The sequence below is a fragment of the Camelus bactrianus genome, chromosome 9 (genome assembly GCF_048773025.1).
Source record: "Camelus bactrianus isolate YW-2024 breed Bactrian camel chromosome 9, ASM4877302v1, whole genome shotgun sequence".
Lineage (NCBI taxonomy): Eukaryota > Metazoa > Chordata > Mammalia > Artiodactyla > Camelidae > Camelus > Camelus bactrianus.
The window spans coordinates 38875031-38893096 of NC_133547.1; the positions used below are offsets into that span (position 1 = coordinate 38875031).

General features: G+C 39.2%; 1 protein-coding gene across 1 annotated transcript in view; it reads right to left on the reverse strand.

The window, feature by feature from the left end:
- Window positions 1-11893: 11893 nt before the first annotated feature.
- The window catches only part of SLC25A24 (solute carrier family 25 member 24), a 45691-nt gene continuing 39518 nt past the window's right edge, over window positions 11894-18066 (reverse strand). The window contains exons 9-10 of the mRNA XM_074370079.1: window positions 15257-15407; window positions 11894-13964 (exon numbers count right to left, since the gene is read on the reverse strand). Of these exons, the coding sequence (XP_074226180.1) occupies window positions 13780-13964; window positions 15257-15407 (336 nt within the window). The 3' untranslated portion in view covers window positions 11894-13779. The remainder of the gene's footprint in view (window positions 13965-15256; window positions 15408-18066) is intronic.

Below are 18066 nucleotides of genomic sequence, written 5' to 3' on the forward strand. Positions count from 1 at the left end.
CTCAACTTCATCATTCCATCTTTCTTAGGTCAAAAACTTAGTCATTCTTGACTCAACAAGTTCTCTAAACCTCTATCTAATTTGTCAACAAATCCCATCAGCACTCAGTCCTGCTATCCTCTGTGTGGGAGGCTGGAAACATTACCCTTTATTTATAGTCCTTTCATCTCAGCCATTAATATCATGTATATGCCGTGGTCAGAAGAAAACCAGTTTGTAATGGTTCCCAACCTTGGCTGCACGTTGGAATCACCTGGGGCGGGGGTGGGGGTGGCTTTAAAAAAACCCAGTGCCTATGTCCCACTTGCTGGGACTCTCACTTAGTTGACCTGGAGGAGGGCCTGCGATTTTTAAAGGCCACACCTGGCCCCCACCCAGGTGGTTCTAATATGCAGCCAAGTTTTCCAGCTACTAGGGCTTTGAAAAAAAGAGAGCGACCTGGTGAAAACCATTAGTATTAAACAGCGTTTAAATGCCAAGTAGATTTCAGTTAGTATCACAGTAAAAACGGTATTCCCCAAATTCAAATAAACAATAATAATTAAAACTGGGAAGCTATATCAATATCTCTATTCTTTTTGAATGAGCCTTATAATTTCAATTCTTGTTTTGATAACTTTTTCTTTCTCATTTTTATAAGAAGCTTTTATGAGTTCTAAATGTTGTTTGATGAGAAAATTTTACCACTGGCTAAAAATTGGCAGGAATATCACCAGATCTCAGCTCTGGATCCTCTGTTTTCGAGCACTGCCATTTTTCTGTAAATTTTGAGGGAAATGAGCTGAAAAAGCCCATCTCTGTTTCAGGCAGAGCTGAGGGCTGTAACAACCTAACAAGGCCAGTTTATTACCTGTATTTCCTTTTTCAATTCTCGAGCACTTTCCTCCGAAGGCATTCAGGCTGCGGGGTGACCAGTTTGCAGTTAACAAACAAGGGGAAAGAGACAACTAGGGAAAAACAACTTGGAGAGTGGTGGGTGAGAGGAGGGAGGAAAGAAGAGGCAAAGGAGGTGAGGCCGGCCCTCCTCGGTCCCTGCTCGCAGAGGGAGTCGGGAAAACAGGTGAGCAGCAGGTGCGCCCCATCATTACATCAGAACCCAACATCTCTCTTCCCCAGCCTCATTTCTGTTTTGCTCTGATCAAAAGTTGTGTTTGTTAGGATCTGTGCAACGAAGTGTTTGCAGTCTTATTTTCTCTAAGGAATTCCCTATGGATGTCATAATTGTGTATTGAACAAACATTTATACTTACACATTTGCATAATACTGAAATAATTTAGCATTTTAAAAATGCTGTTTACTAGAATTGAAGGATACTTCAGATTAATCCAAAAATGCAGATTGAGTTGCCTAATAGTAATATTAAATTCTTCCCATGATGCTAATTATTCCAGGGATACACCAGAGTGAGCTTGTTTTAATCTGAAACTTCAGTTGTATTTCTTTAAAACATGTCAACCAGAGTACAATCAATGAAAACAACTTCTTGTTAAAAAAAAATCCCCCAAAGAGAATGGGGTAAACTCAATTCTGTGAGTAAACTCAATTCTGTGGTACATTTTACTTATGTTATTTTTACACTTATTTTACCCTCCTTCAAGCTTGACTTATGAGTACATGCCTCAAAATATTTTAAGTAAGTGAAAAAATACTCATCACTATAAAAACAAATATCCCAAAATATCTCCTATGGTCACAATTTTCGTATCTGAATATTTAAATATAAGTCTGTGTATGAGCAGAAGTGCTTGTTTTTTTTTTTTCTCCTTCTAATCACTTCTAATTTGACTGGTAAAACATGGAATTTTTCTATTTTTGAAAAACTGTCTAAAAAAAAAAAAAATAAGAACCAGCACTTCTCTTCAGTGCTACACATAAAGGGCCTCCTTTGTCACCTTCTCTCCTGGAATGGTACCAAGCCGACCCTGTCTTCCCTCCTTGAAATAAGGTAACGTTGGTTTGTGCAAGGGAAACTAACATCTGGCCCAAGGCAGCCCGGTGATTTTCCAGACGGAAGCAAAGTTGAAAAGCTCAGAGGCTCTGATTCCCTCCCGGTGACCTGGAGTCGGCAGAGCTGGGAGAAGCCTGCCACCCAGTGGAAGATGGAGGCCATGGACCGTTCCTTGTAAGGGCAGTTTGGTGTCAGGACCTTTGGGGCGTCAAAAGCTGCTCCTACAGAGACGTGGAGCGTAGTTTCCATTCGAGACAAGTGTACTATCAGGAGAAGACCCAACAACAAGAAGCAACATTCAAACCCAAGACACAGAATGTTCCTTCCTATAAACGACAACACAGTCGTGCCCTGTAAAAAGCGCCTCTTCACACAGCAGTGTCTCATAAAGTACTATTTTATTTAACAAACTCCATCTCATTCCTGCAGTGATTACCGATACAGTCTGCGCATTTCCTATTCAATGGCGAAAACACAAGATGGGAAAGATATTTGTCCCCATGATTATGATTAAAGTTGTAACTTTTCGAATTTCTATTGAGAATATATTTCATCTGTTGGGACCCATCTAATCATCTATCTCAGGTTAGGGCTGTCAGCCCAGGGAGGCTGAAGAGGGATTCGAGGAGGTGAGCTGCCCAACTGGAAGAAGGCACAAGGAGCCGACATGATGCGCGAGGAGCCAACGTGGAGCAAAACAGCCCTTTATTGCAGTACAAGCTGGTGGCAGGAGCCCTCAGCTGTACGCACTTGTCCTTTTATTGTGCCCGCGCACGCGTATCGTTCATAATGCCGACTCATGCTATTGGCGCATACATACATTTACTTCTTACCTCATATGCATGCAAGTTATTGTGAACTTTGACCTGGGTCCCACTGTTGCAGAAAAAATGTGTTACAGCTCGGTATTACAACTCAGCTGTGACAGCAACCTGGATCCAGGCGAGAAACCAAGCAGCACTAGAATTGGAGAACTCAAGTTTATTATGCCAGTAGGCCCAGAGGAGTTAACACTCCAAGCTCTGGATCCCGTCTGCAAGTTTACACAGGCTTTTATAGGCTGCCAGTTTACACTTTGCAACATCATATGCAAATAAGGTATAACAAAAGTTGACTAATTAGGAACAAGCTTTGTAGAAGGAAGGAAGGAAATAACCAATCAGGAGTGAGAGAAACAACCAATCAGGAGTGAGCTCCATGCAAATGAAGTACTACAAATGGACCAATCAGGAGTGAAGGAAATAACCAATCAGGAGTGAGCTCAGGGAACCAATAGAATTTTAAGGGTGAGTAAGCCGTCTCAGAGGCAAAAAGTGAGATAGAGCCTCTGGGCCAGGAAACCGGATGGTGCTGGCAGGAGAGTAGTCGCCCTGCCTGGGGGGTCCTGCCGGTCTTTTTATGGGGCTTCCCACCTCATCATGACCTACTCACTTAAGACTGCCGGCAACGGCTCTCTTTCAAAAGTGACTGACACGTTCAAGCAACGTTAAGGGATTGGGAGGCAGAGCCCCGGCCAGAAGACTCAGATAAATTTGTGCTCTCTTGTTTTGATTTCGTTTGTCATATGATTCTAGTTTGCTTTATGTTTCAAATGATTGTTTTTCACATACGTGTACGGGTATCTATTTGAAGGCATCAGTCCCCTGTTCCACCCCTTCCCACCTCCAGGCCTGTTCCAGGTAGAGGTAACTACTTAAGAGTTTTGTCAGCTGTTTGTCTAAATAAAATGCTTCGGCTGACTCTCCAGATCTGTTGGCGGTGGACGGCCTCAGTTTGGGTTCCCTCAGAAGCAGACCACGAGACAAGGATTCAGGGGCAGGATGGGGAAGTAAGATGTGGTGGGGAAGGCACCAGAAGCTTTTAAGATCTTTCCCCTTTATCCTTGGGGTTCTGAACTTTGCAATGGTGGGTTTAAGTGTGTGAGTCTGTATTTATTGTGCTGAGCAGCAGCTTCCAAAGACAGCACCTCCCTTCCTCCGCCCTCCAGTCTCCTGCCAGTGCCTCCACTGGGCAGCTCCAGCTGGGAACAGCAGACCCAGAGCCTGGGAAACAGCCTGGAGGAGTGGCCCCCAGGAACACAGAGCAGGGCAGCGGGAGGGCAAGGAGAGGGTCTGAAGGCAGACAACCCCAGGACCAGGGCAAGTAAGATGGTAAAATATCATATAGAATATAATCTCATTTTGCTTTTTATGGTTTTAAAGATTATGAAAGTGAAACATACTAGTTGCCAAAATTCAAACAGTATGTAGGTCTACATGAAAATGTGAACGTCCTCCTGCACAGCCCACCCATGACTTCCCTTTGCCCCAGAGAGTAACACTGTGTTTCAGCAGCGATCCTGACCTGTGCCTTGACAAGCTTTGTAAACACATGCATACGTGATAGCTGTACCTAACACATCCTCACAGCTTCTTTTACATCCCTTTGCTCAGCTCTGTTAGGCTGCTTAAGTTCTCATTATTTCCTTTGTTTTCTTTGAGTAGATTAGAAATCATACAGCTATCTCCAGTCTTATGGTTTTGACTCAAATATTTTAATGAAATATTCTGTACTATATATATATATATATGTATATGTATATATAAAATATGACGTGGCTCCACTACCCAGCCTAAGATGTAACAGTATTGTCAAAGTGCCCAGAATGCCCAATTCACAACCCTTCCCACCTGACAGCAACCACTAATCTGAATGTTGCTTGTCTTAAAACTGTATTTTAAATCCTATATTATTTTTAAATACTATATTGATAACTAATTGCAGTGTTTTTTTTACTTTACATGAAAGGTGACATAATAAGTATTCTGCAGCTGCATTTTTTACTCAATATTATGAGTTTTTATTAGATTCATACATACTGCTATGAAACTACAAAACATTACCAAAGTTTTTTTTTAATTAATAAATGGAGAGTGATACCTTCTTCATGGGTCAAGAAGATATCATTTCTCCCCAAATTAATCTATAGATTCAATGTAATCCCAATCAAATTTCCAACAGGCTTTACTGTAGACATTGACAAGTTGATTTCAGAATTCATTTGGAAATGCAAAGGACCTAGAATATCTAAAATAACTTTGAAAAAGAAGAACAAAGTTTTGGATGATTTACAGTAGTTGATTTCAAGACTTATGAAGCCACAGTAATGAAGACAATGTGGCATTAAAATATACAAACAGATCAACAGAACAGAATTGAGTTCAGCAATAGAACCTACATATATACAGACAACTGATTTTCAACAAAAGTACAAAGGCAATTCAGTAAAGAACAGTCCTCTCAACAAATGGTACAAGAACAACCGAATAGCCACATGCAAAAGCTTGAACTTCCATCCACACCTTGTACCATATACAAAAATTAACTTAAAAACAATCATAGACCTAAATGTAAGGCCTTTAAACTACAAAACTTCTAGACAAATACATAGGAGAAAGGTTTCTTAAAATTTTAGAAACTCTTAAAGTCTAAGAAAGTTTTCTTAGATACAATGATTCAAAAAGAACAAATTGATAAATTGGACAGAATCAGAATTTAAAAGAGCTCTTCAAAGACACAGCTAAGAGGACGGCAAGACAAGCAGCAGACTGGGAGAAAGTACTTGCCAAGTACAGACCTGACAAATCATTAGGGAAATGTACATTAAAACCACAATAAGAGACCACTATTCCAATTAGGGTGGCTGAAACTGAGAAATACCCACAAGGTAAGGATGTGCAGCAAGCGGTACAGACATGTCACTCCTAAGTATTTACCCAAGAGAACTAAAAACATGCATCCATGCAAAGCTTGTACATAAATGTTCATCGCAGCTTATCTGTAATAGTCAAAAACTGGAAGTAATTCTAATGCTCATCAACAGGTCAGTGTCCATTAACAAATCACAGAATAGCCCTACAGTGGAACAGTATTCAGCAATTTAAAAAATGAACTACTGACACATGCAACAACACAGAGGAATCAGAATGCATCGTCAAAGAAGCCAGACACATTTATGTGAAAGTCTATAAAATGCAAGCGAATCTACAGTGTTAGCAAGAAAGCAGGTTCCCTGGTGCAGTAGGAAACTTTCAGCGGTGATGGTGTGATTATCACCTTGACTGTGTTTACGTATACATAAATATGTCAAAACTTAAATTATACACTTTAAACATGTGTAGTTTTCCATATGTCAATGATATGTCAAGAAGGCTGTGTAAAAAAAAAATTACACAGTTGGGAAGGCTCAACTGTTTCAAAGAAGATCTGCTTGAGAAGTTACAGTGTCTAATGTGATCCTTACAAATATTAGTTTACTTTTGTTCTCCCAAGCAATTTTATTAAATCTGTAACTTCCCCTCAATCTGTATTGCTTTGTATATTTTACATTTGTAATTGGCATGATGTGCACAATTACTGGCTCACTTTGGAAGTCCTGGAGGTTCAGTGAAAATACCTGGCTTTGCTCTCAGTGGAAAAACACATTGCAATGGATGACTTCTCGGGACAGTTTATTCTAACATCAGATTGGCAATTACATACATATGTCCATTTAATTTACCCAACCAAAGCCGTCAGCATCCTTGCGATGCCACAATCAACAAGGATACAGAGACCACCCCCCTCCAATTAGAGGCATTATTCTATTGCCTGAAGAAAAACAACACCCCACAGGAGTGGATAGTATATGGATTACAATTTATAAGAGTCAGGGTTGTCAACTTTGGACCCAACAGGCTGGGGTAAACTTGGCCCTACCTCAGTTTGTAGATCACCTTCACCTTAATCTGGATCATCTGAAACTGAACTGTTGTATCTGGCACTAAGTGAAAAGCCATGGTGTTAAAATTAAATAAAACACTGGGCCCTAATAGTTTCTACTTCGGGAATGGTGGTCCCTGGGCTGCTGTGGGGAAAGCCCCATGACCAGCACCTTCAAAGCCTTGTCCCGTGGGCCAAGTGTCATTGTTTCAGTGGTCCTGTGCTGTCGCCACAGAAGGGAAAAACCAGCCTTCCCATTTCACTTTGCACTGGATGAGAGACCAAATATAAGGATCTACTTAAAGAGTGTTTGTTATAACTCCTCTGTTCCCAGTCAGTAAGGCACAGGGTAGGATATGCGAAGAAATCCTTGGAAAATACTGTACCTTTGGGCTGAGGCTCCTGGCCATTTGCTACGTGACTCTCCACCCATCTGGGAGCTTGACTGTACTAGTGTTCCCAAAGCCTGGGCTATTTTAAAGAGATAATTTATACAAACTCAGCAAAGGCAGGCGTGAAATGGGCTGCAAAACTTATCAATCAATTCTGTCTCTCCCCTCTCCCTTGCTCTCTCTCTCCCAGAAATTAAGCAGAAATTAAGCATGATTGATACTTGGAATGTTAGTATTAGCAACTAGAGAACCATATTTATGGTCCTTGGTGCCCCAAATGGACAAATTTATAATTAAATACAATCAGGAGCAATCACCATAGTGATAAATGAGGCTGTTCGTTCACTTCTGACCTTGAGGGCACGTCCCCAGAGCTGCACTGAACCAGCCTCTCCAGGTCCTTCTTCCCGCCTCTCCCGACCAGGGGTAGCTCCACTACTTGGAACCCTGAAAAGGGGAGGGAAATACCTCACCAGGAGTCACCATTTGATTATTAATTACTAGTTCCATGAAAAAAATAGAACTTTGCTGAGTAACTCTCTTGACCAATGTACGTTGCTTGATGTTCTGAATCTTTTTGCTGAATGCCTTATAAGAAGAAGTGAATTGCTAAGTCTTGGCAAAGAGAGGAATCTCCTATAGTCCGGTCAGAATTGCCTAAAACAGTAGCCATACATTTTCGCTAGCCCAAGAAAACAAACACATGAAATAGCAAAATTTTCAAACTGCAGAAAAATTCTTATATTGTCTACTGACTTTTTCCTCTTCTTAATATAGTTTTATTACCTTACGGAAGAATTCCTTACATTTCCCCAGAGGGGACATCTTTACAGAGTAAGGAGGGGAGGGAACAAAACCAGAGGAGGAGTGAAGATCACAAACGGATGGACTTCAAAATGTCTTCCTCACCTTTTGTTTTCTTGCAGATTCTTCTACTGTGAGAGCCCCAAGCACCTGAGTCATTAACATCACCTGCAAGTCTACACTTGCATCTTACCAGCCATGCCTCCTGAGGGCTTACACTCATATTCTCTAAATCACCCAAAACAAACCAGATTTAGAAACAGTAACTCTGCAGAATCTCATCATCCTTTTCCACATTACACTTAATCTTACCTTCTACTTCCCATCACCTCCCAAGCCCTTGAAAAGTGTCAATAATCAGTACTGCTGACTTTTCATTCAGGACACTGTTTACTGAACCATCTGGCCGTGAAGTCACATTGCCACATATCAGTAATGTTCTGGGGATTTAGAGATTCAATGGGTGGAACGATGCCTTGTTTCATGTGTGCAGAGCCCACCATTCTGCAGCACAGGGCTCATTCCTGAGACACAGAGGACAAGGAGACGGTTTGAGAGCCTACAGCAAGATAACTGAGTTTGTGTTTATTCCCCCTATATGTTCCCTTTCATCTTATTTCAAACAAGGAAATAGTATTTCCTTCCCTCAGTGATTTTTAAAAGAGGGAAACGGAAGTCACTGTCAATCAGAGGCTCTTCTGCCTTTTGCAAGCATCTAAGCTACCTGCAGAGAGGATGCCATGAGTCCCAGGGGATGAGCAGATGGGTGCCTTTAAGAACAAAAAGAAAAAGGGGCAAACCCAGGGCCTGGGAAGGAGACAAAGGTTGGTGGGTCCCAAGGTAAGGAGAGATTGACATTCAACTCTTCACCCTTTCAGAATGGGAAGGTCAGACCCAGGTACAGGTGCTGCATGTCTTACCAACTACTCCCATGCCAGGCACGGCGCAGCCTCTGTATCCAAGGGGCCGTGCAGGCTGCAACGAAGGGCCCCTTAGCCGCAGCTGGTGGACCATGACCAGTGTCCAGAGGGGCTGAGCCCCCAGGTCACTGACACAACAGAGTGGTACAGGAGCTTCCAGCTGGATTTAAGCTGATTTAAAGAAAATTAAAAAATGTCACATTTTTTGCACATCCCAGTTGGCACACTAAGATTCACATGTCGGGGCTGAGTGAGGCCTGTCTGCAGCTGACACTGATCACAGGGGCTGGAAGTTAGGCTAATTCATCCTGAACCCATGGTCATGACTGTGCCATGGAATGGTATGTGAAGAGATGAGTGTAAATTCTTGGAAAACAGCAGATTAGCAAATACCAAGGATGTGCGGTAAGTTTTCAGTCTGAAAGAGTATTTCCAATGTGTTAAAATCCCGGGCCAGAACAGCGCCTCTTTCAAGGGTAACAAAATACAAGTCCCTTCTTTGTTACTATTATCTTAACTTCATGGAAATAAATTCAAAGCCAGACAATATCAACTACAAAAAATAAATAAAAGCATTGTTTCGAATATTGTACAACTTGTATAGATTATAAACAAATCAACAAATCCTGGGCAGATACAAGGTAGCCAGAGAAGGAAGTGAGGACCACAAGAGCCTTGTTGGTTTGCTAAGATTCAAGTTCTCTAGTTCTTAGGAAAATATGTAGAAAGATTTTAAGGTCTCTAAGTTAATTTCTCTTTTTAAAAATTAAAATTCTCCCTGGAGAGGGAAAGGCAGAGGGTAGCCAATAGACATGCCACGTAGGGAAGGGGCCACTTCACTGGGACAGCATATTCAGGGGAAACTATTCTGTGTGTGATGGACATGACAGTTACAGAAACTGCAGGTGTTTTCCAACCATGTTTGCAGTAATGAAACTCCTGCCCCCAGAGGAGAGACACTGAGTCTGGGTTAGGAGACCTCACCCAGTAACCGCTGCTACTACAGTACTGGAAATGCTGGGCCGACGACCTCTCTCCAGCCCCTCCGGCTTCACTGCTCACTCCTTCCCTTTTGCTCACTCTGCTCCAGCCACACTGGTCCCCATGATGTCCCCTCCACCCGCAGCCTTTACCTGCAAGCCCTCTGCTAGGAATGCCCTTCCTAGACATCAGTATGATCCATTCTCATGCCTCCTTCAGGCCTTTACTTAAACAGCACCTGCCCAGCAAAGTCTTCTCTACCTAAAACTGCAGACAGCCCCAACACTGCCCTCTGTCCTTATCACCATGACATGTTACATACTGTACTTACTTTGCTGTCTGGCTCCACTAGATAATCTCCACGAGAAAAGGTACGGAGTTTTGTTCAACGCAGTCTCTTCAGCCTCTAAAAGTTTCTGGCACACAGTAGGCATTTAATACTCACTGAAAAGAACCAAGAAGTAAGTGAATGTTTACAGAAACGCCACGTGGCCCAGGTTTGGGGCACTTCTGCTTTCAAAGCAAACAATGCTGCAGTGGTTGTGGTCCAGTATCTTCTGAGTACAGGGCTGCAGGGCCCACTGACAACCAGAGAACATGCCAAAAAAAAAAAAAAAAGCAAAAAACAAAACTCAAAAAAAAAAAAAACTCATGAGAACAAAAAGCTGGCAATTTGGGGACAGGGAAATCATAACACACTTCTACACATGTGACCGAATGTAAAGCTCAAAGAACAGACTAGTATAAAACACAATGCCTAGTCACGTGAGGCTCATCCTCCTGATGGGGGATATAAGACAAACAGGCAAGAAACAAATCTGCAGCATTTTTCTGACAAAGGGCCCGGGGAGCCAGGGAAAGCTGACAGGTTACTTCTGGAGCCTGGGTAGCATTCAAGTTGGAGCACAGAGTATCTTTGCAGTCTTTTATGTTTTGTTTTATTTTTTTAATCAAATTTTTATAATCTTTATAATTGTATAATCTGCATTATAAAATTGTTGTAATTACTTACCAGTAAACTTGGTTTTTGTTTCCTGCAACTTCAAGACAAACTGATACTCCACCAAGATTTGCCAGGAAACCCTGTAACGTGGGGTTCTCCTTGGCAATGTGACCCTCAGGGGTGTAACCCTAATTGGCAAATGTGGAATTTGGACATCACAAAAAATACCATCTTATATCAAAATATAGGGTAGAGACAATAACTGCTGTGGCTTTTTGGAAAAGGCCAAAATATTTGGAAAAATTATATGGAGTCTTTTCAATAATACTATGTGTATTACTCAAACAAGCAATTCTCCAATGAAGACATACAAATGGCCTATAGGCACATGAAAAAATGCTCAATATCAGTAATTATTCGATTCAATTACTCTAATTCAAAAAGATACATGCACCCCAAAGTTCACAGAAGCACTATTTACAATAGGCCAAGACATGGAAACAACCTAAATGTCCATTGACAGATAACTGGATAAAAGAAGCTGTGGTACATTTATACAATGGAATACTACTCAGCCATAGAAAAGAATAAAATAATGCCATTTGCAGCAACATGGATGGACCTGGAGATTGTCATTCTAAGTGAAGTAAGCCAGAAAGAGAAACAAAAATACCACATGCTATCACTCATATGTGGAATCTAAACAAAGAAAAAAGAAGACACTAATGAATTCAGCTACAAAACAGAAACAAACTCACAGACATAGTAAACAATCTTATGATTACCAGGGGGAAAGGAGTGAGAAGGGATAAACTGGGAGGTTCAAGATTTGCAAATATTAACTACTATATATAAATACAGACAAAAAACAAATTTCTTCTGTATAGTGCAAGGAACTATATTCAGTATCTTGTAGTAACCTATAATGAAAAAGAATATGAAAACAAATATAGGTGTGTGTATATATATATACACACATATATATATATGTATAACTGAAACATTGTGCTGTACACCAGAAATTGACACATTGTAACTGACTATACCTCAATTAAAAAAAAAATACTATATATATTATTCAAACTCCTACCACGATATAAGATGCATGACACAGCCATTTTTCTGCCTTAGTTAGACTATTTTTTCAAATGAAGAAACAAGTCATTTTTAAAAACAAATAGATCTATTTAATATAAGTGGAACGTAAATACGCAGTAATTCCAGAAATAAACTATCTTCAACTCTGGGCTCTTTTCAAAAGATACAAGATCAGTTTTTCAAAAGATACAAGATACACAGATAAATCACATTCATACCTTACAAATGTTAAATAGCAAAAATTTAAATTCATAATGAACAATGAATATTTTTCAGTAGCTTGAAACTTTACTCAGTCCATAATTTTTAGGATTGAAAAAAGAGCTAATCATGTACCTTAATATTGTCTTTTATGTATTACTCAGAAGTACAAACACCCTGAAGATGGAGTTGCATGCTTACCATATGTATTATAAAAACAATGAGACATTTATCAAGCATAACTAATATAATGAAAACTATATTTTAGGATATGTTTCACAAACACAAGTCCAACATTTCCTCTTTGGTTCAGAAAATATAAGAGGTAGGTTCAAACAAAGCAAATGCCTATTACGTCACTAGATTTTTATTAAAATGTCAGCAATTTATCAGAAATTACTAGAAATCAAACTTGAGTTTAAGAACTAAATTAAAAAATGGTAAGAATAACTTCAACTACCAAATATTTTTCTAAGTCCTAATCACACAAATCAGAAAAGACAGTTGATTACAAAAATGGCATTAGTAAAATAAAAACATGCCATCAATATTATAAATTAAGTTTTTTATATCATAACATGTTCCTAAAACTGGGGGCAAAAGAGAATATGAATGTACATGTTTGTAAATTGGGCCTTTCATTTAAATATAGGTACCAAATATATAAAATTAATACATACTACTATTAGTATCTACTATTCTCCTAGGTTTGTTCTGCCCAAATTGAGAATTGCAGGGTCAAAGAAATTAAACAGTGAGGGGGAAATGAGACTGTCATTCACCCACGATCAACATACTTCATGTGATTAAGAAATTCAGATAACCCAGAATGGTCCCCAGAAGCCTTCGTGATTAAAACAGAAGTCTGAGTCAAGTAGGAAACAAAAGACAAAGAGAAGAGATGGTCTTCAAAAGCTGATATAAGTAAAAGGGTTTTGTTTCCTGGTGCTTTTCAAAGCAATGATAATAAAAAGAATCTTTCAAATAAGTTGCCTTGTGTTGATAATTTAACAGTAATAGATTGACAGTGTGTCATCCTGGGAATCAAATCACAGTACAAGAAAAATGGAGAAAGGCCCTCTGAAGTAAATATTATTTTATGACTCCTCCTTACACAAAAATGGTATGAATGGACTAGGGTATTCACATGCCTTGAAATTCTGCCACTTACATTCATTCTTATTCACCTTAAAGAAAAATATAAACCCAATACCTATTTGGCTGCTGTAAGGTGTATTTTCATGCAATGATTCTCTATTAATGGTCCTACGAGGAAATTTTAAGTAGTCTATAAAGACATTCAAAATATGTAAACAATTTAAGTTTCAAGGTTTTCTGATCATTAAAAAAAAAAAGATTTTTAAGTATAAAGAAATTGGCATAAACTTGAATCAACCAAAATAAAGATTTATAATTCTACCACACAAAGCAAATTTAGGTCAAGCAAGTACATTTTTTCAGATTTAAGATTCAGGGCAGAGATGTATAGAAAGGACTAATAAGAAAAGACAAAATACAATTTTATGGCCTTTTCAAAATTGTATGTGCTATCGAAACTATGGTTTTTAACATTTCTGAATGTATAAAATTGAGCCCAAATGTTTGAAGGTATCATTGATACGCTCTTCCCTTTTGTGGAAAAAAAAATACAGCTTCTTTTGCCATAGACTTGTTGCAATTCTAGGAGAAGAGTTCTCTCTAGAGATTGTTGAAAGTTTCAAGAATCATGCTAAAGCAAAAAATTCAACATGTCATTTCTGAGTTACTCCTAAAGTTTGTTTCATTTTTTCATAAACCACGTAACTGATGCCTACAGCAGGGAGCACCTTCATAAAGTTTGGGGTGATGCCTCTGTAAAGTCCTGGAATTCCTTCTTTGGAAATTATTCGTCGAAAGAGCCCAACCATGTTCAGCTGTGGGGTTCCTTCTACCATGGCTAGAAAATAAAAAAAGAAACCAGGCTAACTTGATATTCAAGCACGTTCTATTATTACTATATGCAATTATGACTCTGAATGATATTCTAAAATACAATGAAAGGATAAAATTTATTCCAAGGGGCCCAAGAAAGTACCCCTTTATATAATTCTCCCTGTAGAGCACCTGATAATAATGATGGTACTGTTATTTATTGAGAATTACTATGTGCTAGTCATTGGGTTAATTATATACCAATCCTCCAAGTTACGTATTATTATAGTCATTTAATAAATAAGGAACTGGAGGCTTAGAAAGACAGAGAAACTTGTCCGAAGACACGTAGCCTAGAAGGTGGGAGGGCTGACAGCTGGCGGTCTTCCTCCTCTGTAAATGGAATGAAAACTGTGCAGTGTTGTAAGAATTAGCAATAACATATGTGAAGCACCTGGCATTTGTCAAATTCTTGGTAAATCATGGTTGGAGTTCTGTATTATTATGGGACCTACAACTTTTGAACTGTGATTCCTCCCCACTGAGATACTGTCTCCTCCTGGACTTTGATGATGCCTCTTCTGCCATCTCATTGATTATTCTCATTTCTTATGATTTGCTGGGTTTTATTGCTGTATGAAAGTAGCAGGCATTCTGTGCTTTCCTGCTTTACCCCTGGCCAACCTCACCCATGATCATTTCTTTAAATAGCATACCCTGAGCTTCTACAGCTCTAGCCCCAACCTCTCTTCCAAGTGCCAACCACCCCTCCTCCAGCCAAGCAGTCAATCATTAATTAACCAATACTTCCAATGTAGATGCTGCTAAATATTTGTAAATGCAATGTAAATGCTACATAAACAGTGGACCACATGGCAAATTCAAGTTTTGCTTTTTGGAACTTTCCGGAGTTTTGGGGTTTCTTTCCCCTGAATATTTTTGATCTACAGTTGGTTGAATTCATGGATGCAGAAGCCACGGATATGAAGGGCCAACTATACTCTTTTTTTTTTTTTCAACTATGCTCTTAAAACATTAAATTAAAACAGGCATTCTTGACACAGGCAAGAAAATCTTAACTCTGTGCATAAACTGCAGATATACGTGCAGTGTTATCTGTGGTATTAAAATTTCATGAAGAGGAATGAATTAGGAAAAGAATGTCTAAAAAGCTTCCTTAGGGAGGAAATAACGAACCAAAGGTTGAGGAATACTGTCTTAAAACCACACTCTGCTGTCTCAGTAGAACCTGAAGTTCCAAAAGCACGCTACTGATGAGGTACTTCTATCAGTGTCATTCTTTCATCCAAAACCCACCTTGAGCCTGCATGCGTGTTCTCACCAAAGCCAAGGGGTAGCTGGCTAGCTGACCGCAGGTGCTGGATAAGGCACCACATCCCAGCAACACCATGACTCCAGGGTTTACAGAGTCTTTGGCAAAATTATCTAGCCAATGGGACTTCAAGAGCTACCAGAGAAACAGAAAGGAAGAAAAATAATTTAAAAAACGAACTTTACAGCAACTTTCACTCAACATGAGCATCTTTGCAGCTACTCATTCTTACGAGGGACAGGCTGCATTTCTGCAAGATTGGGAGGCACGTTCCCAGGAGCAGCAGCTCTGCAGAGAGGTGGGGAAGCCACGGGGGATTCAAAACACAAGAGGTCTGTACTGGTTGTTCATCTTCCGTGAAACAAACGTGAGGCTCAATAGCACACCAAACGTAGGCTCTAAAGAACATTTCCCACGGTGAGTATAAATGAAAATAACATACTACTACTAAGTGCATCTAATTTTGTACTTTACACGTTATTTCATTTAGTTGTTCTACAAAAGCTCTGAGATAGAGCTATTCTGATTCTAGAAATGAGCAAAATTAGTCTCAGTGGAGTTTTTTTAAACAAGGATGCAGAGTCAAGTGTATGTTTTTTCCTGTTATCCTAGGTCCCTGCATTTCCGTTAGGAGGCAATAATTGAGAGAAAGTGAGTAAAATATTATTTTAATCTAATTTTCAAATATAAAATATCTTAAGTATAAAATTATATGCTAACACATGGGGGAAATTATATACTAGTTTAAAGTTTTCAGTGAAAAATTTAACTGTATACTTGGACCTTACAATTATACAAGAATAGCTCTATAAATTTGAAAGCAAAAGTTATATTTCAGTGTCTTATTTAATGTCCATTTAGTACTGTAATATGACAATAAATAAAGTCATGAAGGCTAAAGACAACCATATCTGAACTACAGAAATCAGAAAAGTGATTCACTAGAAACTAATCAATTATTTACACTATTAAGACGAGAAGGAGTGGGGGGAGACGAGGGGAGATAGGAAAATGTACTCTTAAAACAATTACTTTTAAAATATACATGATCTTATAAATCCTCTCTGTGTGTCCCATAATCCATTTTCTTCTCCATCCTAGGATCCATTATCATTCCTTGCCTCTCAGGTCTCTCTAGGTTTTTTAATTTTTTTTACCTGTTTATTTTCATTTGTTTTTGTTTCCCCCTCATTACTGGCTCTGTACCCCTCAATTGACAGATATTCTCAAAATTCTATCACCTTATAAAGGTTCTCCGGCAACATAAGGTCATAATGATGGGGTCCTGATCCAATAGGATGAGTGTCTTTATGAGAAGAAACACCAGAGAACTCACTCACTCACTCTCTCTCCCTCTCTTTCTCGGAACACAGCAAGAAGGCAGCTGTCTGCAGGCCAGTAAGAGAGCCTCACCATAACCCAAGTCAGCCAGAACCTTGATCTTGGACTTCTAGCTTCCGGAACTGTGAAAACGTAAATTTCTGTTTAACCCACCCACCCAGTCTATGGTATTTTGTAGCCCAAACAAACTAATATACTACCCAAAGCAGTCTACAGATTCAATGCAATCCCTATTCAAATTTCAATGACAGTTTTTGAAGAAACAGAAAAAAATTTCTAAAATTCAAATGGAACCTCAAAGGAGTCCAACTGGTCAAAATAGCCTTGAAAAAGAAGAACAAAGTGGAGGCCTCACACTTTCTGATTTCAGTACGTCCTACAAAGCAATGGCAATCAAGAGAGTGTGGTGCTGGCATAAAGACAGATTCATAGATCAATGGAACAAAAGAGAGCCCAGAAATAAACCCTTGAATACACAGCAAATGATCTTCAACAAGGGTGCCAAGGTTACACACTGGGAAAAGGACAGTCTCTTCAGCAAATGATGCTGGGAGAATTGGATACCCACATGCAAAAGAATAAAGTTGGACTCTTACCTTACAACATACACAAAAAAACTAACTCAAAATAGGTTAAAGGCCTAAACATAAGACCTACTGCTATAAAACTCCTAAGAGAAAACAGAAGATAAAATCTTTAGGACATTGGATTTGGCAACAAAAGCAAAAATAGACAAATGGATTTCATTACCTTAAAAACTTCTACACCACAAAGGAAACAATCAACAGAGTGAAGAGGCAACCTATGTAATGGGAGAATATATTTGCAAACCACATATCTGATAAGGAGTTAATACCCAAAATATATAAAGAACTCCTACAACTAAACAACAACAATTTAAAAAATAACCTGATTAACAAATGGGCAAAGGACACTGCACAGACACTTCTCCAACAAAGATATGCAAATGGACAACAAGCATATGAAAAATAATCAACATCACTTCTCATCAGAGAAACGCAAATCAAAATCACAATGAGATACTGTCTCACACGTGTTAGGATGGGTACTATCAAAATCCAGAAACTAACAAAGATTAGCAAGAATGGAGAAAAATTAGGACTCTTGTACACTGTTAGTGGGAATGAGAAAGGGTGCAGCTTCTATGGAAAACAGTTTGTTCCTCAAAAAGCTTAACACAGAATCACATACGACCCAGCAATTCTACCGGTAGGTATACACCCAAAGGAACTGGAAGCAGAGACCTGAGATACTTGTACCCCTTTTCCTCAAAAGCGGAAATTATCCTTGAAATTAATTCAACCCCTCAACAACCGATGGCATTCCAAGCTCCTCAACCTTATTAGAAGTTTTTACCCTTAAGACAAGCTTGGAAGATAACATAAACTTAAAACTCAAAGAAGTCCCTGAGAGACTCAGCAAAATCCACAAC